This window comes from Tachyglossus aculeatus, chromosome X1, assembly GCF_015852505.1.
Source record: "Tachyglossus aculeatus isolate mTacAcu1 chromosome X1, mTacAcu1.pri, whole genome shotgun sequence".
Classification (NCBI taxonomy): Eukaryota; Metazoa; Chordata; class Mammalia; order Monotremata; family Tachyglossidae; genus Tachyglossus; species Tachyglossus aculeatus.
In genome coordinates, this window is record NC_052101.1 from 74,898,234 (window position 1) to 74,926,186 (window position 27,953).

The 27,953-nt window shown below is 44.5% G+C and overlaps 1 protein-coding gene across 4 annotated transcripts; it reads left to right on the forward strand.

The window, feature by feature from the left end:
* ASB14 (ankyrin repeat and SOCS box containing 14) lies at window positions 1–27,944 on the forward strand. 4 transcript variants are annotated; one of them, XM_038771634.1, is made up of 11 exons: window positions 1–387; window positions 2,370–2,451; window positions 7,183–7,347; window positions 7,674–7,729; window positions 8,857–8,988; window positions 13,007–13,165; window positions 14,780–15,025; window positions 15,947–16,118; window positions 20,339–20,882; window positions 22,306–22,459; window positions 23,107–23,794. In XM_038771634.1, exons 3-11 carry the CDS (start codon window positions 7,226–7,228, stop codon window positions 23,280–23,282), a joined length of 1,761 nt encoding a protein of 586 aa, XP_038627562.1. In that variant the 5' UTR covers window positions 1–387; window positions 2,370–2,451; window positions 7,183–7,225; the 3' UTR covers window positions 23,283–23,794. The 4 variants fall into 4 exon arrangements, with proteins under 4 accessions (XP_038627562.1, XP_038627561.1, XP_038627563.1 ...); XM_038771635.1 differs by lacking the exons at window positions 1–387; window positions 2,370–2,451 and adding exons at window positions 6,077–6,164; window positions 27,873–27,944 and having other exon boundaries at window positions 23,107–23,307; XM_038771633.1 differs by lacking the exon at window positions 1–387 and having other exon boundaries at window positions 2,301–2,451.
* The last annotated feature ends 9 nt before the right edge of the window (window positions 27,945–27,953 follow it).

Here is a 27,953-nt window from a genome sequence, read left to right on the forward strand (position 1 = left end):
AACAACCACTTTTATGCCATTTTTTTCCCATCCAAACCCCCCAACTCCCCTTTCTTCTGCTCGGTCCCTGCTACCACATTCTCTTTGAATGCCGGACCTACAACAAAGTCCAAGACAGAGTCAGCCTCTGTCCATGTTCCTTTCCATTGTTAATCTGTTTAGTTTTCCTTGCATTTCTCTCTTTTTACCTCCATTAACTTTGTAAGTTTGCAGTTCTGACTCTGATTCTGACATTGATTTGACCTCCTCTTGGGGCTCTGAACTCCACATTTTCACAAATCGTAATGCTGAATATGACTGTCCACTTGGAAGTTCCTGAAAGCACCGCAAGGCCCCTGCAGAAGCCTTGGAAGATAAAAGCAAGTGTCCTCTGTCCCTTCCATTACTGTAAGCAAAAGCCAGTTTCAAATTGCTGGGAATGGGGATACAGTGTTATGAGAGAAATATAGATGGCTTAGATGTATGAAACAGACTGTACCAATTCTGCCTGTGGAAAGAGAGGAGAAAAATGGATGTGAGCAGGGGTTGCTCGGACACAATCTAAACCCTGCTTGTTTCTGGCTCTCAGAAATAAGCCATAACTGCCTGCTAGCTCTCTGTGGAGCCCCTCCGTGACTTTATTAACCCTGCTTGTCCCAGGTGTTCACGAAAACACAATGTACGGGGCATGCAGCTTGATTAACATCGCGGGTGCATTCATACCCCTTTCTTCCAACGTCATCTGTTATTCTATCCAGATGAAAGAGACTCTTGTAATGAATGACTGCTGCACTTAGGTCCTTAAGACTTCAGGACCAAGAAACTGTGCGAAGGAATTTATCGCTCAATCGTATTTATTGAGCACTCACTGTGTGTGTGCAGAGCACTGTATTAAGCACTTGGGAGAGTACAATATAATAAGAGAGGCATTCCCTGCCCACAATGAGCTTGCAGCCCAGAGACGTGCTTACAGCCTAGAGACTGTAGTAATGATAATTGTGGTATTTAAGTGCTTACTATGTGCCAAGCACTGTTCTAAGTGCTGAGGTCGATACAAGATAATCAGGTTGGACACAGTCCTTGCATGGGGCTCACAGTCTTAATCCCCATTTTCCAGATGAGGGATCTGAGGCACAGAGAAGTGAAGTGACTTGCCCAAGGTCACACAGCAGACATGAGGCAGAGCTGGGATTAGAACCCACATCCCTTGACTCCCAGGCCTGTGCTCTTTGCACAAGGCCACCCTGCTTCTCTGTAGTACTAGTGGTTTGTGCCAGTTGTGTTCCCATAGGGGCATGAAGTGCCACAGATAAGCTGGGAGGCAACACATTGCAAAGTTTGTTTGCTTTTTGTAATGTGCAGAACCCATTTATAGCTAGAGCGTAATGCCATAGCTGGGTTGGAGTGCCATCACACAGCACTTTGCTGCGGTCTTTGCAATTTTTTTTTTTTTTTGGTATGGTATTTGTTAAGCGCTTACTTTGTGCCAGGCAGTATACTAAACGCTGGGGGTAGATACAGCCTAATCAGATTGGACACAGTCCCTGTCCCACTTGGGGCTCCCAGTCTTAATCCCCATTTTACAGATACAAGTAGCGGAGGCACAGAGAAGTTAAAGTGATTTGCCCAAGGTCATGCAGAAGATGTGGTAGAGCTGGTATTAGAACTCAGGTCCTTCTGACTCACAGTTGGTACTCTATGCACTAACAACAGTGGCATTTATTATGTGCTTACTACGTGCAAAGCACTGTTCTAAGGGCTCGGGAGGTTACAAGGTGATCAGGTTGTCCCATGTGGGGCTCATAGTCTTCATCCCCATTTTACAGATGAGGGAACTAAGGCTCAGAGAAGTTAAGTGACTTGCCCAAAGTCACACAGCTGACAAATGGCGGGGCCAGGATTTGAACCCATGACCTCTGACTCCAAAGCCTGTGCTCTTTCCACTGAGCCACACTGCTAGGCCATGCTGCAGTTCATCATTAGCCAGCAAATTTTCAGAATTCCCACTTGGCCCAACCATCTCGTGGAACATCCTAAGTGATTCTTCAGCCAGAGACTGATGGCAATGCCCCAGCAGGGATTCTGGGGCTAGAACCCAGGGTCCCCGATTCCCATGCTCTTTCTGCTTGGCCAAAAGCAGGGTTTCTCTCTGGATAGATGACCATTATTGGAAGAACATTTCCTGATTCTCTTAATTGGGTAGTCATAATACATGTTCCAGAAGAGCCGATTCTATTTCACTTTGTCAGAGCCTCTCAGCTCCCAAGCTATTCCATGAGAATGTTAAGCTCTTTTGAATGCTACATTTACACTTTTGAATTTCTCTGTTAAGAGTATTAGCAGTTTCTGTTAATCTGGGCAGGTTTGCTAAGCCAACCCCACCTTCTCAGATCCATAGAGGGATGTTGCAGCCATGGCAGTCATCAGAAACGGGAGACGTGGAAGCAGCAGTGATGACAAAGGCAAATAGAGGTAAGGGGAAGATATGTTGAGCAAATTTTTGTCAGGATTTTTGCAGGGGGTCAAGAGTGGGGCCTCTGGGGGCTAAGAGTGCAAAGGCAGGAGGGATAGGCCAGACATCAGAGAGACGGAGAGCGAAAGACTGGGAGAAAATGGAAGAGGAGAGAGAAAAAATGAGAGCAATTGAGAGAAAGAAAGGGGAACAGAAACTGAAAAAAGAGAAGACAAAAGCAGAGAGAGAGAAGGGGGACATAGCAAGGGAGTACATAGAAAGGAGTGGGCAAAAAGGAGGATGGGGGGGCAAAGGAGGGATAGAGTGGACAGTATTGGTGGGGTGGGGGGTGGGAGGGAGAGATAGGGACCAGGAGACACATACACAAATGCCTTGCTACCTCCACTCAAACCACTGTAGAGACTAGCTGGAGCCACCGCTTGGGGTCCTAACAGCAAACACATCCTGGCTTGCCTGCTTCTCTCCTCTCACAAGCCAAAATACTCACTGTGCCTCGTTTTTGTGTCTCTTGCTGCTGCCCTCTTGCTCACCCCCTCCCTTCTGCCTGGAACCCTCTCCCCCTCCACACCCACAGATCACTACTCTTCCTAGCTCCAAAGCCTTCCTGAAATCATATCTTCTCTAGAAGATCTGGTCTGATCAATTGCTCATCTCTCATCTCTTCCCTCTACTGCCACTTTGGCACTTCCACCTCACTTAAACACGTGAGTATTCACACTCCCATCCCGACACCCCTCCTTGTTGTGCTTATGTATGTATTTTTAAACTCCGATGCTTCCCCCTGCTTCCCCCTTCTGTTAGTGTCAGTCTCCCCTACCGGAGTATAAGCTCCTTGAGGGCAAGGATTATGTCTATTAACTTTATTGTACTCTCCCAAGCATTTACCTTTCAAACTCCACCCTCCCGCCCCTGCCAACCCCTTTCAAATTCCCTCCCTGTTTAAACCTGCCAGTCCACACCTCTCTCAATACTCAAAATTCTCCTGAAATCCCACTTCTGCCTGGCTATTTTTCTTCCCCCCAGGTCACAAACTCCCAGTTGCCACCTCAGCACTCGAACACCACCCATGGCACGTATGTACATCAGAACCACATAGCTTACTGCAAATCATTACACTCATCCACACATCCATCTGTCCATTCTTATTTCTTTCTATTGGTAATTTATTTGGTCTCCACTTCTAGGTGGTAAGCTCCTTGAAGGAAATGAGCAATTCTTTTACCTCCACTATGCTCTCTCAAGTATTTAACATAATGTTCTGCACCCATTAGGAGCACTATTGAATGGTATGATACCGGGCTATCTGGTTTGCTAATGCAAAACACCAGAAGACAGCAGTAGTAATGGTTAGAAGAACCTCCCAGACCTTTTATAGCCCCTGCTACTACACTGATCCCGAGTAGCCTATTGTGGAGCTCTGAAGAGCAGGAGGGCTTGAGTCCACCACCCCTTATCACTTCATGTACAGAAGTTCTCCCACAAAGTATCACATGAAGATACTGGAAGTAAGGGGGGAATTAAAAGTCCTAGGAGAAAAGAAAATAGGTACTGGGAGAAAAGGACAACAAATATTTGTTATAAAAACTGAGTCCCGTCCTTCTTGTCCACTCCTCTCCACCCTGTCCTCCCCTTGACCTCATCACTGTAGACAACACCACCATCCTCTCTGTCTCACAAATATCTAACTGTGACATTTTCCTCCGCTCATCTCTCTCACTCATTCCACATATTGAGTCTGTCACCAAATCCTGTTGGTTCTACCTTCACTACATCGCAAAAATCTGCCTTTTCCTCTCCATCCAAACTGCTACCATGTTAATCCAAGCACTTATCCTATCCCACCTTGATTACTGCATCAGCTTCCTTGTTGACCTTCCCTGCCTCCTGCCTCTCCCCACTCCAGTCCATACTTCATTCTCCTGCCCAGATCATCTTTCTACAAAACCATTCAGTCCATGTTTCCTCACTCCTCAAGAACCTCCAGTGGTTGTCCATCTACCTCTGCATCAAACATAAACTTTTAAAGCACTCAATCACCTTGCCCCCTTCCACCTTACCTCCCTAATTTCATACTACAACCCAGCCCACACACTTCTCTCCTCTAATGCCACATACTCACTGTACCTTGATCTCGTCTATCTTGGCACCAACCCCTTGCCTATATGCAACATATCCGACAGATGATCACTCTCCCCACTTTCCAAGCCATATTAAAAGTACATCTCCTTCAAGGGGCTTTCCCCGACTAAACCTTCATTTTCTCTTCTTACTCCATTCTGTGTCATCCTTGCTATTGACTTTGCACCCTTTATTCAGCCCTCCCTCAGCCCCACAGCACTTATGTACATATCTGTAATTTATTCATTTACTTTGTCTCCTCCTCTAAACTGTAAAATTGTTGTGGGCAGGAAATGTGTCTGTTATATTGTACTCTCCCAAGCCCTGAGTACAGTGCTCTGCACACAGTAAGCGCTCAATAAATACACTTGATTGACTGCAGAGCAACTGAGAGTAGTGAAGATTGAAATGCATCAGTTGGGAGAAAGGTAATGAAATGCACATTGCTTGTAAAACACAAAGTTTTAAAAACAAAATATTTTTACACTGAATGGTTTTGGGCCATTAAATTTGAAGATGACCTACTAACGGTGGTAACTATCCCTGTGTGCAGATGTGACTGCAAAGGCTGATACTTGCCTAATAATCCTTTCCACACTGCTAGAATGAAATGTGGTGGGCTTATCTCTCAGAGAAGTAATAGAGAGTTATCTTGGAATCTATTAACACATTCGATGGGTTAAATTGTTTCCTTTACAGTTATGGGACCAAGGCCTAAAATTTTGGCAACATGAAAAAAATGCGAGAAGCAGTGAAGATAGAGCCATGGGTCTGGGAGTCAGAAGGACCTGGGTTCTAATCTTGCCTCCTCCACTTGTCTGCTGTGTGACCTTGGGCAAGTCACTTCTCTGTGCCTCAGTAACCTCATCTGTAAAATGGGGATTTAAGACTGTGATCCCTTTGTGGGACATGGACTGTGTCCAACCTGATGATCTTGTATCTACCCCAGCATTTAGTACAGTGTCTGGTACATAGTAAGCACTTAACAAATACCATAAAAAGTTAGTAACAAAGTTACATTGCATTAGGGAAAATGGACTCACCTGTTGGTGCTCATTTTTATCTGAAAAGAATCAAGTTCTCTGTTCCCCTTTCGATGTAAATTAATCCATTTACTTTACAACCTGAAAAAACTACCTAATATTACCCATGAACACAACTTAAAGCGGGATATTGAGCAGTTACCCAATGAATTTATAACCATCAGGATAGTCAACTGGGATCATTTCAATTGAAACAGATGTCGGCCTGAATTATCTAGATAGTGGCCCAGCCTTTTATTTAAAACTGACTATATGGGCCAGCCATGGTCTTTCCATGAGTTGTAAACAAGATATTTAGCCCCTTGGATTTCTTTTCTTTCTGCTATGATCATCAGATTGTGCTACCAAACAGAGCCAAACCACGTGTGAAAACTAAGGAGACTGTGCCAAAGTGTCTTATGATCAGGTATTTATAGTAAAGCTATTTGAGGAAATGGTCATTACAGGGAGTGAAGTTCACCTTTCTGTAATGGAAATGAAAATCTTCTGGTTGAATTAGTTGATCTTCTGAAACTGAAAATTTCTGGGCTCTCCTAAAAGATACAAAAACAGTAAGTGTATTTTGGTAAGCAAGCCTTTTCTAACTTTGACTAGAATTTTTCTACAAAATTCAGTGTGGTTGTGCCTGTAATGAATTTGTTTCATAAGCGCTCCACCTATAAACCAAAGTAAACTTGGAATGGAGTGATATTTAACAACCAAATTTAAAGTATTCACTATATTCCGTTACGCATAGGAAACCCGTATCACTTGTAGTGAATTGCTAGCCATTACTAATGGAAGCATGCCATTTAGTTTTGCTACTGGAAACTTCTGAGTTGGATTATGTATTTTTCCCCATTTTTACCTGGTGCCCCAAATGAATATTTCATAGACCCAAGTTTGGCCTCCTTTACCCTGATACATTAAAAGTGCTTCAAGTTTGACCAATAGGGATTCCTATTTAAAGGCAATGGTAACTGTAGCTATTTACAAAATGTATTCATATTTAAGGTAAAGACCTTGGGTGAAAGGACATACCATTAGTAATTATTAATTTTTCCAAATATCTTATCTCATGTGTTTTTCCTTATTAGAAATGTGATTTGAGAGCAGAAAAATAACTGTTTCAGAGAACAGTGTTTAAGGATCTTGAAACAGATGAAAATGAATATTTGTTATCTTAGCATTTCTTTTAGTTTTATTCATCTGTGGTTGTTGCGATTTTCCAAAGTTGAGAAACAATTTGAAGTTGTTAACTTTCTCTAACTTCAAGATGAGAATCATATTTTAAAATGACTTACGATGAGATAATAAAATAATAATCAGTATTTAAGCACTTACTATGTGCCAAGCACTGGACTAAGCACTGGGGTAGATAAAGATAACCAGATCAGACATGGTCTGTCCCATATGGGGCTCACAGACTAAGTAGGAGGGAGTACAGGTATTGAATCCCCACTTTACGGATTAGGAAATGGAGTTTCATGGAAGCAAAGTGACTTGCCCAAGGTCACACAGCAGGCAAGTGGCAGAGATGGAACTAGAACCCAGGTCCTCTGATTCCCAGGCTCGTGCTCTTTCCACTAGGCCACGTGACTTCCAAGGATAACAAAGGGGAGACACATTTCCTATGGATAATTATACCAGTGTTGAAGACTTGGATGGTGACTTGGCTACCCAATATGTCATTCAACAGAGTTTACAGGATATTCATGAACAGGAATGTCTAAATCAAGCAGAGGAGTACGAGAGGTAATCATTTCTTTTTGGGCAGATTCTTCCATCGACAGTGGCATCAGTATTCACAGGTATGCCCACCTAAGTAATGCTATTGCTTTCACCTTTCTTGCTTAAGTTTAAAGATAGGACCATCATTAAACATCATGAGTTGAGTAGGAGTGATATTTTTTGAGCACCTACTTGGAATAATGCATTCTACAAAGCACTTGGGAAATTGCAACAGAAGGAAGGGTTTGTTCCTTGCCCAGATGTACAAAGTCATTGGAAAAAGCTTCCCCCTTGAGATTTTAATAATCTCTGTTTATCATTGGACTGACAGCTGCTCTTTCTCTCTTCAGCTTCCAGTCTTTTCTGAGCCCTGAGTATAAGGAGATCATTGAAGCAATAGAGGCAGTTAAGTATTCTTCTCTTTTTATCCTCTTCAGTTGGTGGGAGGATGTGATAGTCATAATTAATAAAGCTTTACCCTCTGAGTCAGTAGGGAACCAATTTCTCAGACCAATGTGGTGGAGAGATGGCAGGATTTTTTGTAGTTGCGAGTTTCCCTGCTCTCACACAATTGTATTTTGGCGGCTCTGCAAATGAAGGCATGCTGGCCTTGGTGTCTGGCACATCACTTGAGAAGAGAGATTTGGCGTGCTGTTCAGAGCTCCTGAGTTCTACGTTAGGGATGGCTCCATCTCAGTGTCTGGGGGTGTGATTCTAGGGTGGGGTGGGTAAAGGGTGGCCAAGCGGGCTGCCCACCGGGTGGGAAGGGGGGCCCGGGTGGGATGATATTGGGATCTAGGTCCCGTGGGCCTGTAAGTCTTTGCTGCTGCCCCCTCATCCAGTTTGCTGCTGTTCTGGTGTGGCAAGGGTTGGCGGAGAGGATTCGTGCCTTGCCCACTTCCGCTAGAGACTGTAGAGAGAAGCAGCGTGGCTTAGTGGAAAGAGCATGGGCTTGGGAGTCAGAGGTCATGGGTTCTAATCCCTGCTCTGCCATTTGTCAGCTGTGTGACTTTGGGCAAGTCACTTAACTGCTCTGTGCCTCAGTTACCTCATCTGTAAAATGGGGTTAAGACTGTGAGTCCCACATGGGCCAACCTGATTACCTCATATCTACCCCAGCACTTAGAACAGTGCTTGGCACCTAGTAAGCACTTCACAAATATCATCATTATTATTAGAGTGCTGCATCTCCTCTTCCAGAGGATGTAGATTGGTCATACTGGGACCTAGACGTGCCAGTTACTCAGAGGTTTCAGCTGAAGTCCCACCTGGTCTGTAGTCTTCTCACTACCGGCCTGCCCCTAGCAGCACACCGTCATGGTCCCAACAACCACTCCAGGGATCTGTGGAAGATGCTCACTGGAAAGGGCATCAAGGCCTGTAGAAAATCGCTGAAAGAACTCAGCTTTCCGGGCTGGGAAACATGCTCTTGTGAAGCTAAAGAATTTGACTGTCTGAGAACACTGTTGGCTACTATATGGATCATCCTAAAATATGCTGAGGGCTCATCTGTTTTTCATTACCGGCTTACAGGTCAGGAAGATGCTTTATCAAAGCTGACCATGCATCATTCTGCTTTTGACGAGACAGATCAGAGAGGCTGGCTTCCTTTACATAAAGCTGCAGCCCAATTAAACAGGAATATCCTGGAAATCACCCTGAAAGGTAGTCCCTTTGATCCTGTTTTTGCTCTTTCTGGTAAGACTGTCGGAGAGAGAGTTCCAAGATCATTTGACTGACCCAAGGCTAGTGTTTGAGAAGGGCCTTTGATGTATACACATTGTTCTGCTATGAAAAAGCCTGCTGTGGGCCCGGATTTCTTGCTGAAGCAGGTGGCATTGCTGGCCGTATTCAGGGACTCCTCAGCATGGGAGGCTGATTCACTAGTGGGACTGGGGCTAGTCCCCTGGGATGGCCCCAGGGTTTAGGGTCTTTGGGCAGTGGTGATGCTATGGGCTGCTTCTTGGGCCCCTTCTATTCTCCAGCTTCACCCACCCTTTGGTGAATGCATTCCCTCCCAAGGCTTCACACTAGAGAAGCAGCATGGCTCAGTGGAAAGAGCCCAAATTTGGGAGTCAGAGGTCGTGGGTTCTAACCCGCCTCTGCCACTTGTCAGCTGTGTGACTTTGGGCAAGTCACTTAACTTCTTTGTGCCTCAGTTACCTCATCTGAAAATGGGGATTAAGACTGTGAGCCCCACATGGGACAACCTGATGACCTTGTATTTACCCCAGTGCTTAGAACAGTGCTTGGCACATAGTAAGCGCTTAACAAATACCATCATCATCATCATCTCTATGCAGATGATTCCCAAATCTATATCTCCAGCTCTGATTTCTCTTCTCCTCTGCAGTCCCGTATTTTCTTCTGTCTTCAGGACATCTCTACTTGGATATCATTCATTCATTTATTCATTCATTCAATTGTATTTATTGAGTGCTTACTGTGTGCAAAGCACTGTACTGAGCACTTGGGAGAGTGCAATACAACAATAAACAGACACATTCCCTGCCCACAAGTTTACAGCCTAGGGGGCAGGGGAGAGACAGACATTAATATAAATAAATTAGATATGTACATTTGTGCTGTGGGGCCGTGTCCCACCGACACCTCAAATTAAACACATCCAAAACAGAACTTCTCATATTCCCACCCAAACTCTGTCTTCCCCTGACTTTCCCATCACTGTAGACAATACCACTATCCTTCCTGTCTCACAAGCCCATTACCTTGGCATTATCCTAAACTTGCCTCTCTCATTCAACCCACATACTCAAATGATCAGCAATTCCTGTTGGTTCAACTTTCACAACATAGCTAAACTCTGACCTTTTCTTTCCATCCAAACAGCTACCATGTTAATCCAGGCACTTATCCCATCTCACCCGGATTACTTAATTGACCTCCTCGCTGACCTCCTTGCGTCCTGTCTCTCCCCACTCCAGTCCATACTTCACTCTGCTGCCCAGATCATTTTTCTACAAAAACATTCAGCTCATGTTTCCCTTCTCCTCAAAAAGCCTCCAGTAGTTCCCCACCCACCTCCACATTAAACAGAAATCCCTTACCATCAGCTTTAAAGCACTCAATCACCTTGCCCCCTCCTACCTTACCTCACTGATTTCCTACTACAACCCAACTTATTGTACCATGATCTTGGCTATCGTGCTGTGAACCTCTCTTTCTCATCCTGCCTCTGACCTGGAAGTCCCTCTCTCTTCCCATCACTGTTGACGGCACTACCATCCTTCCCGTCTCGCAAGCCCGCAATCTTGGTGTCATCCTCGACTCCGCTCTCTCGTTCACCCCTCACATCCAAGCCGTCACCAAAACCTGCCGGTCTCAGCTCCACAACACTGCCAAGATCCGCCCTTTCCTCTCCATCCAAACCGCTACCCTGCTCGTTCAAGCTCTCATCCTATCCCGTCTGGACTACTGTATCAGCCTCCTCTCCGGTCTCCCATCCTCTTGTCTCTCCCCACTTCAATCCATACTTCACGCCGCTGCCTGGATTGTCTTTGTCCAGAAACGCTCTGGGCATGTTACTCCCCTCCTCAAAAATCTCCAGTGGCTACCAATCAACCTACGAATCAGGCAGAAACTCCTCACCCTCAGCTTCAAGGCTCTCCATCACCTCGCCCCCTCCTACCTCACCTCCCTTCTCTCCTTCTACAGCCCAGCCCGCACCCTCCACTCCTCTGCCGCTAATCTACTCACCGTGCCTCGCTCTCGCCTGTCCCGCCATCGACCCCTGGCCCACGTCATCCCCCTGGCCTGGAATGCCCTCCCTCACCACAGCTCTCTTCCTCCCTTCAAGGCCCTACTGAGAGCTCACCTCCTCCAGGAGGCCTTCCCAAACTGAGCCCCCTCCTTCCTCTCCCTCTCCTCCCCCTTTCCGTCCCCCCACCTTACCTCCTTCCCTTCCCCACAGCACCTGTATATATGTATATATGTTTGTACATATTTATTACACTATTTATTTATTTATTTATTTTACTTGTACATATCTATTCTATTTATTTTATCTTGTTAATATGTTTGGTTTTGTTCTCTGTCTCCCCCTTCTAGACTGTGAACCCACTGTTGGGTAGGGACCATCTCTATATGTTGCCAACTTGTACTTCCCAAGCACTTAGTACAGTGCTCTGCACACAGTAAGCGCTCAATAAATATGATTGATTGATTGATTGATTGGTTGACAGACAGTCACTCTCTCTACCTTAAAAGCCTTATTAAAAGCACATCTCCTCCAGGAGTTCTTCCCCAACTAAGTGCTCATTTCCTCTTCTCCCATTCATTTCTGCACTGCTCTTAGACTTAGATTTGCACCCTTTATTCACCCTGCAGCCCCACAGCACTTATGTACATATCCATGATTTATATTAATGGTTGTCTCCCCCTCTAGACTGTAAACTCCTTGTGTACAGGGAAGGTGTCTACCAACTCTGTTATATTGTACTCTCCCACAGTGCTCTGAGCTAAGTAAGCCCTCAATAAATACCATTGATTCCAAATGGAGAGGCAGTGCAGGCTGGGGAAAATGCTGGGCCCTTTTTCTCCTCAGCTTACAGCACCTTAGGTGTGCCTCTGTGTTCTGCTCTCTAGAGCAGAGGTAGCCCTCAGCCACTGCTACAAATGCCAGGTATTGTGAGGTTCCCCACCAGCCTGGCAGAAATCTACTTCCTTTTGACTGATGACTAAACCGAATTTGCCATCCTGACAAGTAAGATTTTGGGGCGCTGGGTTGCCATCCTTTCCCCTGGGATTACACCAGGCTTGGCCTTGGCAGTACACCTGCCAGAACCATCACCATTATGCTCAAGGGGATAGGGAAGCCACCGGAGGTAAAAGTGGAAAAAAAAGGTTTCTTGCATGTACACTCCTGATACATATCATGGGCTGGGCCAGATTAATATATGGGCAGATATTAATGCCCATATATTATTAATTATAGTATTAATGGGAGAAGGGGTGCCGGGGACAGAGGCCTGATGCTCCAGCCCTTTCCTGGCCTCTGCATGTCAGGCAGGGGGCAGAAAGTCCTAGAAAGGGGCCCTGGCCTTCCTCGCCCTTCTCTGGAAGTGGCTCTCCCCGCAGCTCATTGGGAGCACGGGCCCAGAGTTCTGCTCTCTCGAGGGCTGTAGGAGTGTTCCAGCCCCTCCTGCTCAGTCCCGAGGTGTTTGGCCTCCTCCCTGGAACGTATCCCAGTGGCTGGGTCGGCTCAACTGAACGGTGCTGGGCAGGAGCCCCAGGGCCCAGCCCCACTCTCCTGCCTCGGGCCACCTTCCCCGGAAACTCTCGTGACCGGTGAGCCCTGTCCCCACTCTCCTTCCCACCCTCTCCCCAGTCCCCGGCCGTGCAGATACCCTCCGCAGTGGCTCTCCACCACCGGCACCCACTTGGAGCCACGCAGGGCTCGCTGCAGGAACCAAGGGCGCTTTGAGGCACCTGCTTCGCCCGTGACCCACAGCCTGGTGCAGTCGCTGCTGTGAGATGGAAATGTTTTCTCAGCCCAGGCCTGTTCCGGAGCACCTCCATTTACTCCCCACTCTTGAAGCCACGCGAGCCCTTGGAACTGGCTCCGCAGAACATTGCGGTGCCCCTGACTTTTGAGAATCAAGTTCAGAATGTTTGGTTAGTTCCCTCTGAGCTTCGACTCATCACTCTTCTTGAATTCTTTCAGCTTCGAAACCCAACACATGGGAGCAAACCACCCGAGCCGGTGAAACGCCACTCTTTGTGGCCGTCAGTGGATGCCTCTTAGAAAACGCACAGTTTCTCCTTCTCAATGGCTGCAACGCTAATGCCAGGAATGAAGAAGGAGAGTCTCCTTTAGTTAGAGGTAAATCGAAACCTTATATAAAAATGGAAAGTATTTTTAAGGCTTTCTATGTGATCAGTGATACCTCTTGTGGCCTAAAGTGATGACATGCAGATTCTTCAAAGTCCAAAGGACGCTGGAGAATATCTTGTCTCAACCCCAGTGCTTAGCATAGTACTTGGCATCTAGCAAGCACTTAACACATGCCACAATTCTTCTTCTTGCTGTGGTTAGCATTATCATTACCATCTAAGCTTTTCATATTTTCCTCTGGTCTCCTATTCATCTGGTAGATTATTTTAACCGGCAAATTCTGTTATTTGGGAGTCTAATCTATAGCCAGATTTCCCAGGGCCAGGGAAGGAGAACAGATGGCAACTCCGTGCTAGGTGAAGCCGCACTCTGGCCTAGGGCTCAGAATGGACCATAACGTTACAGAGCAGGTCACTGGGAGGGTCGGGAGGCTGGTAGCACTGATTGTGGTGGCATAGGACCTACCCTGGAGCAGTGTGTGGGGAGAATATTATAGCTGTGGGCTCTGGAGACTGCTCCAGCCTGGACTACGATTCTAATAATAATAATTGTGGTATTTGTTAAGCACTTACTAAGTACCAAGCACTGTTCTTAGCACTGAGGTAGGTACAAGCTAATCAGGTTGTACACAGTCCCTGTCCCACATGGGGCTCACAGTCTTAAATCCCCATTTTACAGATGAGGTAGCTGAGGCACAGAGAAGTGGAGTGACTTGTTCTGTTGACAAACAGCTCTCCCCAGGGCCTGGAGAAGCCTACACTTTCTTCCAAAATACATTCGGGCCCTGGCCAGGGTATCTATCATGGCTACCCAGCTCCCCAGCGCAAGGGAGCCAGAGGTCGTAGGACTGTTGCCCGTATTCTCCACATTTGTACTTTCCTCTAGACTGTCAGCTCCTTGTGGTATTGACTTGATTGAATTCACTCTCCCAAGCACTTACAGTAGAGTTCTCTGCATGTCATAAGTGCTCAGAACATCTCATTGATCGATTAATCCTCGGGTGGGTCTCTAAAATTAAACCCAGGGGATATCTCTGGGGATGCGGGGAGCAGTGCCTTCAGTGCTTGCGGGCAAGAGCTTGAGGCTGAATTGACCCCTCTCAGAGTGGGTACAGCATCTTGACATTGGGACAGTACCACAGGCTCTACTGTAACCTCTGGCCTCATCAGACTTCTCAAGGAGAAGATGCGGAACTGGAGTCACCACCTTAAGTCACCATTTTTCCAGAGGTAAGAGTGAGGAAGAGTTCACATTTTAAGGGGAAAATTCAGAACCCCATTACAATTCATAGGTAATCCAGGACGAATCAGTCAGTCGTATTTATTGAGCTCTTACTGTGTGCAGACCACTATACTAAGCGCTTGGGAGAGTACAATATAACAATAAACAGACACATTCAAATCATGACTGAAAAATGAAAAAAAAAATATTTCCCAAACGCTGTATGGTTTTATGTTGTTCGATTTGTTCGATCAAGTTAGCCTGTCCTGAGTTGGTGAGAAAAGATGCTTAGAGGCTTCGTAACAGATGTTGCAGTTAGCCGAAGAATTAGCTTTATGTGTCTGCTTGGAAATAATTGGAATTTTCCGTGTTATCTGACAGCCGTTAGAAATGACTCTTATGACATTGTCTCCCTGCTGATCAACTCTGGAGCACATATAAACCTTCAATGTGACAATAAGAGGACCGCGCTCCATGAGGCAGCCAGGTTGGGCCGAAAAAGCATCATCAACCTTATGCTTCTTTCCGGGGCCCATCTCGACCCGCGGAGCTCTTACGGCTTCACGCCCCTAGCGCTTGCTGCCCAGACCGGACAAACTGAGGTTATGGAGATCTTACTACAAAAAGGTGAGATTCTTCAACATAACCATACTTTCAGCTTCATCCGAGCCTGTGATAACCATGCTCACTATCATTTGGTTTTTTTAAAAATGGTATTTAAAATGCCATTAGAGAAGCAGCGTGGCTCAGTGGAAAGAGCATGGGCTTTGGAGTCAGAGGTCGTGGGTTCAAATCCCAGCTCTGCCAATTGTCAGCTGTGTGACTTTGGGCAAGTCACTTAACTTCTCTGTGCCTCAGTTACCTTATCTGTAAAATGGGGATTAAGACTGATCACCTTGTAACCTCCCCAGCGCTTAGAACAGTGCTTGGCACATAGTAAGTGCTTAATAAATGCCATTATTATTATTATTATTTATTAAGTGCTTATTATGTGCCAGGCACTGTTCTAAGAGCTGGGGTAGATGCGAGCTAATCAGGTTGGACACATTCACCTGAAGACAGTGAACAAGTTTACCGGCTCTGTTGAATTGTACTCTCCCAAGTGCTTAGTACAGTGTTCTGCACACAGTTGGAACTCATTAAATACAATTGATCGATTGATAGTGGGAGGCAAAAATCCTTTGAGTACAAGTGCCAGGTGCTCTCTTGTGAAGATAGACATGCCTAAGTATAAAAACTCCTATTTCATGGAAGCAGACAGGCCAAGACTACTGTAGTGAGGCCACAGGGATGTGTTGAAAGTCACAAGACTTTAATGTTTATTTATATTAATGTCTCTCTTCCCCTGTAGACTGTAAGCTCATTATGGGCAGGGAACATGTCCATTATATTATTATATTGTCCTCTCCCAAACACTGAATACAGTAATCGGCACACAGTAAGCACTCAATAAATACGACTGACTGATGAGATGTATTAAAAGTGTGGTTTTGGGATCACGGAGGGATACTGAAAGCTCACCTGAACCTTCTTGCTCTTTCCTTCTAGGGGCCGATGTTCTCTCCCAAGCCTCGGATTCAGCTTCCATCTTGTTTGAGGCTGCTAGCAGAGGAAATCCTGAGTCACTGACTCTCTTGCTAGAGTACGGAGCTGACGCCAATGTGCCCAAGAATTCAGGGCATCTGCCTATCCACAGAGCAGCTTATAGAGGCCATTTTTTGTGAGTGCAAACATATTTGAAAATTAAGAATTTAATGCAGTTGGTATTCTCAGCATAAGTCATTTTGCTAGTCTTACCATAATTAGTGTAAATGTAGTTCTTAGCTGAGTTTCAAACTGAATATGTTTATGACCTTTTTCCACTGAGGGCTCCGTCAGTGGTATTTTTTGAGCACTTACAGTGTGCAGAGCACTGTACTAAGCCCTTGGGAGCGTATACTAGAAAAAGTAGACATGTTCCCTTACTTCAAACTGAATACATGTCTTTATGTATTTTAATGTCCATCTCCCCCTCTAAACTATAAGCTTGTTGTGTCCAGGGAACTTCTCTGTTGTTGGAGTGTACTCTCCCATGCGTTTAGTACAGTGCTTTGCACACAGTAAGCACTCAATAAATATGATTGAATGAACTTCTTTCCACTGAGGGCTCCATCAGTGGTACTTAATGAGTGCTTACAGTGTGCAGAGCACTGTATTAAGCACTTGGGAGAGTACACTAAAAAAGTAGACAAGTTCTAGCCAGGGAGACAGACCTGAAAATAAATTACAGGTAGTGGGGAAGCAGTTGAGTATAAAGATATGTACAGAAGTGCTGTGGGGGTAGAGGTGAATAATAAGTGCTCTGAGGTTACAGATTCCAGTGCATAGGTAATGCAGCAAGGAGGGATAAGGGGGTGGGCAGATTAGTCCAGGAAGGCCACCTGGAGATGTCATTTTAGTGGACTGTAAGCTCGTTGTGGGCAGGGAACATGTCTACCATCTGTTATGTTGTACTCTCCCAACAGTGCTCAATAAATATCATTGATTGATTGACTAGTAGGTCTTTGAAAAGGGGACGACTAACAGGTCTGTTGGCTGTGAAGTGATAGTGCTCAGAGTAATCTGCAAAATAACCTGCCAGTGTTGCCCCTGAACAGGGTCGGGGTAGCCCAGACTACTAAGGCGGATGATCCAGAGGCCGGCCCCGCCCAGTGGCCCTGTGGTCTGCACCTAGCTCCAAGAGACTCACAGGCTCTCAGAAGCCCCTTTACTTTTTCCTAGCTCTCTGACTCTAAGCGACTCCTTACTCGCTCAGAGCAGCTCAGGGCCAGGTAGGAGAGTGGCATGGTGGAACTAAAGGAGCTTCTGTCGCTTAAACCCTCAACCCCTTTCTGAAATGATCAAACTAGGGATGCCGGGTGAGGATTTTGGAGCCAGTCCGGCCCTGAACCGGATCCAAACATATTTCAAGGGTGAACCTGTTTCAAGCATTTTTGGCTCGACCTGGAATCGAACCAGAACAAACCCAAAAAGGCCTGAGGTTTCTTTTATAAATAAAAATGGAAAAGGGAGGAGGCCAAAGAAGATGCTGGAAATAATATAGCTTTAATAAGAAAAACATTGAATTTGATCCTAAAATACAAAGAAGTGCTTTATTCATAAGTCACTTTTTTTGTGTGTGGTGAGCATGTTTTATCCTATGCATCCTTATAGTCTTGCTATTTTGAGAGACCCATTGCCACTGTGGAATAAGGAGAGTGAAAGGGATGATCAAATATTCCTTGAGCCTTTTCATTAAGATTGCACTCAAGTTGTCAAAGTGGAAAGTTAATGACAGTGCCATGATGTGCAACTTAGGAAAGGGTACGGACCCAATATAAATGTTGTTGTTGCAGACAGCATTGCTTAGCACTGCTTTCTGGGGAGCTGACGGTGTTGGAGAACCTCATTGTTGAAAATGTTGTCCTGGTATTTGATGTGCCAATGCCCTTGACAGGTCTTGTTGTTATTCCTGGCAATTCTCCTGTATCTCACAGGCAGCAAATAACAGGTCTACTGAACCCCAGTGTTCTGAAGCTGGACTGTGATTCTAGGAAGGCAAGGGTCAAGGAAATGGGAACCGTTAGGGAGAAGTATCGGCAAACCTTCCTTATGAAATGCAAACCAAAATGGTTCTGCTCTTCATTTGTTATTCGTAGTCTGTGACTCGTGAAAATTGTTTTGTGTCACCTGACGTGTTGCAGGAACTTGGAAAATGTGTATTTTAATCCCTTTAATTAACTATTGTGGGAGATCACCCTGCTCCTGATTGATTCATTCATTCAATCGTATTTATTGAGAGCTTACTGTGTGCAGAGCACTGTACTAAGCGCTTGAAAAGTACAATTCAGCAACAAATAGCAATATCCTAGTCAGAGTAGTTCTGGCCCAGCAAGTGAAGAATATTAAGCATGCTCTTCTAGAATCACAGTCCAGCTTCAGAACACTGTGGGGTACGACAAACCTGATAATTGCTGCCTGGGAGATACAGAAGTGCCAGGAATAACAAGACCTGCCAACAGCATTGACACATCGAATAGCAGGACAAGATTTTCAACAATGAGGTTCTCAAACAGTGTCAGCTCCCCAGCAAGCAGTGCTTACTGCAACAAAGCAGCAGTAGGTAGGATACCAAGGAGAAGAGACAATAGCCCAATTGCCATATTGAGACATTATTTTGCATGTATTGAGATTTATGATGTGTTTAATATGAAGCGCTTGGGAGAGCTTAGATTACTGCACCAGCCTCCTCTCTGATCTCCCATCCTCCTGTCTCTCTCCACTTCAGTTCTATACTTCCCTCTGCTGCCTAGATTATCTTTGTACAGAAACACTCTGGGCATGTCACACCCCTCCTCAAAAATCTCCAGTGGTTGCCTGTCAACCTACAAATCAAGCAAAAACTCCTCACTCTCGGCTTCAAGGCTCTCCATCACCTCACCACCTCCTACCTCACCTCCACTCTCTCCTTCTACAGCCCAGCCCGCACCGTCCGCTTCTCTGACGCTAACCTCCTCAGTGTCCCTTGTTCTCGCCTGTTCCACCATCGACCCCTGGCCGGAATGCCCTCCCTCCACACATCCGCCAAACTAGCTCTCTTCCTCCCTTCAAAGCCCTACTGAGCGCTCACCTCCTCCAGGAGGCCTTCCCAGACTGAGCCCCCTTTTTCCTCTCCTCCTCCCCTCCCCATCGTCCCCCTGCCTCTGCCCTATCTCCTTCCCCTCCCCACAGCACTTGTATATATTTGTTCATATTTATTACTCTATTTTACTTGTACATATTTACTACTCTATTTTATTAATGTGCATATAGCTATAATTCTATTTATTCTGACGATCTTGACACCTGTCTACATGTTTTGTTTTGTTGTCTGTCTCCCCCTTCTAGACTGTGAGCCCGTTGTTGGGTAGGGACCGTCTCTATATGTTGCCGACTTGTACTTCCCAAGCGCTTAGTACAGTGCTCTGCACACAGTAAGCACTCAATAAATACGATTGAATGAATGAATTGAACGATTGAATGAGAGTACAAATGTTAGAAGTCAAGAGCCCTGCTTTCAAGGAGCTTACTTACAGTTTAATTTACCATCTAGTATAGAATAGAGGCAAGGGGAGGGCATGAGTGGGAATGGCAGAGCAACAAATTTAAATAATAATGGGATTTAGCACTTACTATGTGCCAACCACTGCTCTAAGCACTGGGGTAGACACAAGGTAAGCAGGTTGGACACACTCCCAGTCCCACATGGGGCTCACAGTCTTAATCCCCATTTTACAGATGAGGTAAACCAAAGCACAAAGAAGTGAAGTGACTTGCCCAAGGTCACACAGCAGGCAAGCAGTGGAGTTGGGATGAGAACCCATGACTTTATGACTTCCAGGCCTGTGTGCTATCTACTAGGCAATGCTGCTTCTCACAGAGGACTCACGAAGCACAATCTCAAACAATGGGGGTAGAGCAGTGACCTATCGCGTGATCTCCCAGCTTATCGGGCATGAGCTGGGAGAAAACCAGGTCTCCTTAAGTGGATACTTTACAAAGATTGGGATACCAAAAGGCAGGTTTGAAAAGAGAATCAGGTTTTGTAAGAAGCAAATGCATTGATAGGGGAAGAGACCATATTTACATGCACATAATAAATATGGAGGAGGGAAAAGACCGTTACGCAACAGACGGTCCCATCCACATGCATAGTTAAGATTTCACCATCAATCGTGTCACCTCTAAAAATGATATAATTCTCCCTGTCAGCGGGGCCATCTTCAAATCTGAAGGACGTATGTACATATGGATGGGTAACGTTCAAGCTAAGCAAACCCCACCCCTAGAGATAAGGGGGAGGGGGGGAGGCCTAGAAGTTGCCCTGGGTTAATTAAATTGAGATATTTTGTAACGGCATGGGAAATTCTCCCTCTTTTCCAGGGCTCTAAAGAGTTTGGTTCCGGTTACAGATTATACTGCCATTAAGCAAAGTGGAATAAGCCCAGTTCATTGTGCAGCTGCAGGCTCGCACCCCCAGTGCCTTGAGTTTCTCCTCCAAGCTGGCTTTGATGTTAATTTCATGCTCGATCAGAGAATTCGCAAAGGCTATGATGACCAGAGGAAGTCAGCGCTCTATTTTGCCGTATCGAACGGTGATCTCGCTTCAGTTAAGCTACTTCTGGAAGCTGGAGCTCTACCTAATCAAGACCCGGTCAACTGCCTCCAGTTAGCCTTGAGGATGGGCAATTATGAGCTGATCCGTATGCTCCTTCGTCACGGAGCCAACGTGAATTACTTCTGCAGAGTGAACACGTTACATTTCCCATTAGCACTGCAGTATACACTCAAAGATGAAGTAATGTTAAGGATGTTACTAAATTCTGGATATGACACAGATCGCTGTTTTGACTGCCCCAGAGGAGACAAAGTTCACTCTCCTTATGCTTTTGAAGGCTGGACTTCAACCGTCATTAAAGACACCATGGTAAGGTTTGGAATACTTTTCATATGATTTACATTGTGAATTTTGAAAGTAACATACAAGGTCTCTTAACAGTGCTAACACTGACACCGTCTTCTGGTTCTCCTGCTATCTCTCTGGCCGCTCCTTCTCAGTCTCTTTTGCAGGCTCCTTCTCTGTCTGCCACACACTAACTGTGGGAGACCCTCCAGGCTCAGTTCTGGGTCCCCTTCTATGCCCCGTCTACAACCACTCCCTTGGAGAACTCATTGTCTCTCATGGCTTCAACTACTATCTCTATGGGGACAATTCCCAAATCTACCCCTCCAGGCTTGACCTCCCTCTTTCTCTGCAGTCTCGTATTTCCACTTGCCTTCAGGATATCTCTACTTGCATGTCCTGCCAACACCTCAAACTAAACATGTCCAAAACAGAACTCCTCATCTTCCCCACCAAACTCTGTCCTCTGCATCGGTCCCATCCTCCCTGTCGTACAAGCCTTGGCATTATCCTCGACTCATCTCTCATTCAACACGTACATTCCAATCTGTCACCAAATCCTGTCAGTTCAACCTTTACAACATCACTGAAATCCACCTTCCTCTCCATCCAAACTGCTACCATGTTAATCCCAGCATTTATCCTCTCCCACCTTGATTACTGCATCAGCCTCCTTGCTGACCTCCCTGCCTCCTGTCTCTCCCCACTCATCAATCAATTGTATTTGAGTATTTACTGTGTACAGGGCACTGGACTAAGTGCTTGAGGGAGTACAATGCAACAATATATCAGACACATTCCCTGCCCACCACTCCAGTAAATACTTCACTCTGCTGCCCGGATCATTTTTCTACAAAACTGTTCAGTCCATGTTTCCCCACTCCAGAAACCCCAGTGATTGCTCAGCCACCTTTGCATCAAACAGAAACACCTTACCATTGGCTTTAAAGTACTCAATCACCTTGCCCCCCTCCTATCTTATCTTGCTGATTTCCTACTGCAACTCAGCCCGCACACTTCCCTCCTCTAACGCCAGCCTACTCACTGTACCTCAAACCTCATCACCAACCCCTTGTCCACATCTTCCCTGACTTGGAACTCCCTCCTGACCTACAAAGCCTTCTTGAAAACACAACTCCTCCAAGAGGTTTTCCCCGACTAAGCCCTCTTTTCCTCTACTCCCTCCTCCCTTCCACATCGCCCTTACACCTTTTATTCGCTCCACGACACATGTACATATCCATAACTTATGTATTTATATTCATGCCTGCCTCCCCCTAAAGACCTCTCCCAAGTGTTTAGTACCATGCTCTGCACTCAGTAAATGATAGATCATTTTGCATGACACACATCTCTCGTTCAAGAGAGATGAGAGTTGGGATATGGTGTCTTATTTAAAGCTTAACACTGCTGAGTCTGTGCCCTAATGTTATGGTTTTCTTCCCAGTTCTGTGAAGTGATAACCTTATCCTGGCTGCAGCACCTTTCTGGAAAGGTTGTGCGAGTGATGCTTGATTACGTTGATAGAGTTCGTATCTGTTCTAAATTAAAAGCTGTCCTCAAAGAACAGGAGCTGTGGCCAGAAATCAGTTTAATCTTAAGTAAGTATCAGAGCTATGTAACTTCTTATCTATAAAGCTGGAATAAGAATCTTTGTATGACTGCTTTTCTCTTTGCCTGCTCTCTCTACCTGCTGCATCAGTTATTTAAATTCTAACCCCTGGAGACAAAATAAACTTTACCATTTGTTCTAAGTTTTTCTTTGTTGTTATTTGGGATAAAGAACAAATATTGCCTTTTTCTAGCAATATAAATATTGTGATATATATATATATATATATATATATATATATATATATATATATATATATATATATATATATATATACACACACACATATGCCAGGTGGGATTTTTCCATCACACACATATATAGAAACACAGAGAGAGAGACAACCATGATAAATAAGCATTTTTCTATTTCCACAGAATGCATGATTTTACTACTGTCTTTGTTAGTCTGCCTCTCCTTTTGAATGAATGGTTGAAAGAAAGAAAAAAATTAACAAAAAGAGGTACCTCCATACTACCAATAACAAAAGGAGCATTTGTGTAGTAGCTTGAGGGCCTGTTGTGGGATAAAAGATAAGGAAATAGACTATAAAGTATAATATAAAGGATTGTTCATAGTCCACTAGTGGCTAAGGTCTTTCTATCATACATCTAATCAATTTCGTTTTCATTTTAGCAAACCCCCGTTCTCTGAAACATCTCTGCCGCCTGAAGATAAGGAAATGCATGGGGCGCTTGCATCTCCGCTGCCCTGTCTTTATGTCATTCCTTCCACTCCCCAACCGCTTAAAGGACTATATACTTTTCAAGGAATATGACCTCTATGCACAAGGAAATTTGACAGGAACCTGATAATCTGGACCCCGGAACTACAGAGGTGATTTTGGAGTCAAATTCTGCAAGACTGACAAATCTAAGATTGTTATGTAGGATGCTTTTTTTTCACAGTGACTTTACCCATTACATGTAACTTAGGTGAAGTCTTTTTCCAAAATCAGGAAAGTGTTTTGAATTTAATGCATCCCAATATGGAATAGAGATTGCTACGTCATCCCCACCTTGAGTATAACTGGTAAACACAAGGTTTGTGCCTAATTAATGGCAAAGGGAAAGTTATGGCATTTTGACAACTTTTGTTTGAAAAGAATCACTTCTCCAACACAAGAGCGGGCAATATGAGTCCTATTAAATATGATGAGATCCTTTAGATGGACTGTAACAGGTTTTTTCAAACTTATTATAGCTTTGTTTCCCTAAAGTATTAAATGTAACATTTTTGTTCCCTGCAGCGAGAGTGTTTGTTTTTGGGTGCAACAGGAAGAAGAGAGGAAAGGGAAGAGAAGCAGCATGGCGTAGTGGATAGAGCATGGGCTTAGGAGTGAGAACTCCTTGCCACTTGTCTGTTGTGTGACCATGGGCAAGTCACTTAACTCCTCTGTGCCTGTTACCTCATTTGTAAAATGAAGATATGACTGTGAGCCCCATGTAGGATGTGGACTGTGTCCAACTTGATTACCTTGTATCTACTCCAGCGCTTAGAACAGTGCCTGGCACATAGTAAGCAATTAATGAATACCATAAAAAAAAAGAAAGCAGGAGAATGGCCTTGGGCCCATTACCCAATTCCAGTACTGAGCATGGAATCCTGGAGGCAAGTGGGCAGCCCAAGAAGGCTGGCTTAGAGGTGTGAAATAGCAGGAATGAGGCCTAGAGAAAGGCAGGGTGTGCTTTGGCAAAGACCTGCAGGACTTGGCTGAGAAGTAACAAGAAAGCAGAACAAAAGTGGTGAAAACAGGTACATAAATGAAAGGGGATACGCAAAAAGGAGCAAAGGGAGAGGAAAAAGGAGAGGAGAGAAAAGGAGAGAAAACAGATCTTAGGCTAGATTGTAAACTTCTTGAGGCCAGGAATCTTTTGTCTCCATTGTACTCTCCCCAGGGCTTAGTAAAATGTTTTGCATGCAGTAGGCACACCAACACTCTTGATTTACTGCCTGATTATTGATATACTAATTATGGTGTTTAAGTGATCACTATGGGCAAAGAGCTGGGAAAGATCAAAGGTTATCAGATCAGGCACAGTCTTTCTTTCACACAGGGCTCACACTATCTCATTCCCATTTTTCAGATGAAGAAACTGGAGAGTGGGGGGCAGAGGAGAAACCAGGCAACCCAACTCCCAGAACTCTCCTACCAGCAGAGCTCTGGGGGCTATGGCCACCGCCATCTTTTGTCTGCCATCTCGGGAACGAAGCCACCTTTCCCAACATTCAGGATATTGAGAAGGTGTGGAGAATTAGGAGAGAATAGCCCAGACTGGAGTGATGAGGAATATATTCTTGTTTTCACCACTGTTGCTTCTGAACTGCTCAGGAAAGTGCTTTGAAAATTGTAGAGGCCTAATATGGGTTACCACCTACTGGCATCTCTATCATCATCAATCGTATTTATTGAGCACTTACTGTGTGCAGAGCACTGTACTAAGCGCTTGGGAAGTACAAGTTGGCAACATACAGAGACAGTCCCACTTACCACAGAAAACACAGTTGGCTTTGTGAGTAGTTTTACCGGCATCACCTGCAAATCACATTCAGCAGCAAAGAGCAGCACAAGATCCCCAGCAATGAGGTCCTGGGACACAGGCAGTTCCTCAAACACCACTGAGGCACTTCCCCCTGGAAAACAGATTGGCTGGGTGGGACACACAAGGAGAAAGTACTGGAACAGGATTCCCAAGCTGCTGCTCTGCAGTGAATGGAAAGGAGAAGCCCAACACCCTAAATTGATTCTCTGAGGGAATTACAAGTAACTCGTCAGTCTGAATTTCCACTTGGAAATTCAGTTGCCTGCCCAGTTCAACACTACTCTGGATATCCGTCCAGGGGTCTATTCTACTCCTTGAAAAGCCGAGGCAAAGCATAGGCAGAGCTTCCTCCAAGAGCCATTCATTGTGGATTGCTTAATCTCAGGTCAGGTGGAGAGGACATGGCAAAGGATTTACTTACCTTGCAGCCTTGGCTGGAACATCAGGGCTGAAAGTGTGTGTCCATCTGTGGGGTAGTAACTCACGGTAAATTATCAAACAACTGATCTCCAGGATTGGAGTTGTGTTGGGGGGGGGGGGGGGGGGGGGGCACTGTAACCTGGGATGTGGTGTTCTAGAAAAGTTACTAAGGAACATAAAAGGAACTTTAGGGGAAGTACCTTTAGCAACATACAATTTTTAAAGAAACTTTTGCAAAAATACGTTCTGTTAATGTTTTTATTTTTTCTTAATAATCGAGTTATAGGCAGGTTACTTAGTACATAGATTTTAGGCTATACATGCATCTTTAACAATTTACACAATCCAAAAGTTCATTCCCCTTGCTCCCCTGACCCTTCCAAAAGTTTACAAACCATATAAAATTCAGAGCAAAATGGACTATATGTTAGGCCCCATATGAAAAGAAATGGGGCTTGGAAACTAGAAACATATCAGAAATAAGCATTACTACCAGTACCAATGACTCTAAACCTGTTTGATTATGCTGGTGTGCACATTAACCTGATTATGATCATTAACTGTTATTCTTTAGAAAGTGCTTCTTAATTAGTAAGATAGATATGATAGGAGAAGCCTATTGAAATGTCTAAATCTATTATTTAAAAGCACTGTCTTCTTGTCCTTGTCTTAATACTCCATTGCTCAGCTCTAATGTGCTTGCATTATCCAAAAATGCTTAATATCTTGCTAACCCAGCTGTTATGGATTCTTAGCGTCCAAGGTAAATCCCAATCTTTCACAATGTATTTCATTTGAAAGCACTTAGGAACACCACGATGTAGACGGAAATCAATTTCCATGTAAAAAAACCCCCAGATATTTAACTTGCAAAATGCTTTTTATTGCACATTACCTGGAAGTCTTGTTAGCACGTACATCCATGTCTTGTTTCAGAAGACAGATAAACAAACTATCTTTGCATTAACAGAAGAGGTCTTCCAACCAAATTCTAAATGGAAACATTTACTCTATTAAAAAAATGGAAAATTACATCCTTAAACAGGAGGAATCCAGTCTAAGAATTTGAATCCCTGCCTTATAAAATGTCCTGAATACACTGTACAAAGTCATTTTTGCATATTACATCAATTCTCAATCGCGACCAACTCTTTGTACTAAATTTTATCGAAGCACATTTAAAAAGCAGAAATTGGCTTAAATGGCTTGACTTAAATTGTGTAATTTAGTTTAGTCCTGCTTCCTAAGTGATGATGCCATTCAGCCATGTGATCTGTTTGCATGGCTAAACCCAGTTTTGAACAATTGGTTAAAAAACGCCCTATTACACTATCATTTTGTCTTTGCAAATGTCCACCTAGTTCTTAAAAACCTCAGACAATGGTATTTAAAGTAGACTTAGACATGCTTAAAATAAATCTCTCCTGGATTCTGGACTGAGTTTCTGTTTAGAAATTCCCATCCACAAAGCCGGTTTGTTCCAGCTACTGTGAGAGTTATGCTAACTTTGGATGTGGTATTTGGAATACAGGTTTCTGTCCCACTAGAGTACGTCACAGAGTAGTAAGAAAGAGGAGATTCCTTCAGCCCAAAGGCTGAGAAGGGGGTTTTCTCAGTCATATAGCTTGACTAAGCTCTTTTCAGAGTAAAATGGATGATGGAACTATGGAGGGAGGATGCGTGGCCTAGCAGAAATCGCATGGGACTTGGGGGTCAGGAGACCCGTGTTCTAGTCCTGGCTCTGTCACCTTCGTGCTCTGTGACCTTGGGCAAGTCACTTACCTTCTCTGTGCCTCTTTCCTCATCTGTGAAATGAAAATGAATATATCTCTTCTCTCTGTCAGACGTTGTGGGACAGGGACTGTGTGTGACCAATCCAATTATCTTGAATTGGCACCAGTGCCATCATTAACAGTAGTTGGATTGTTCAGCTTGATGCTTGCAGGGCTATCCCTAGCTCCTTGGAGTATTGGATGCCCCACAAGTGGGAGGGTTGTTTGCCCCAGCAACCTGAAATCTCAGAAACACTCAACATGATAGTCCGGAAAACTGACAGTGATGGGGATGTTTCTCCAATGTGGCCATCTCAGGCAACCACCGAATCATTTGCAAGGATTTTGTCTTTTTTTTTTTTTAGTACAAAGCAAAAAAATATGTAAAATATTTTCCAATGAGCCATTTTAAACGGGAATTAGTTTGTGACACTTGTATCGTTCATGACTCGTCAAGTGCTTATTACTGTGCTGTGCACGCAGTAAGCGCTCAATAAATACGATTGAATGCTATATGATCGATAAACTAAATAGGTGCCCAAAAGTGATCATTATAAACCAAATTTATTGTAGTAATGCAAGGTGGCAAAGAGCATTTGGCACATACATAAAGGAAAGACTTAATCGAAGTTTCTGCGTAAACTCCTCTTACTCTAGTCCCCTTCAGAAAGCCAAGAAAACACAAGTGTGGAAACCAAAACAAAACCTAAACAGCTTTCGCTGAAGTCTACAACTGACGAAAATATGA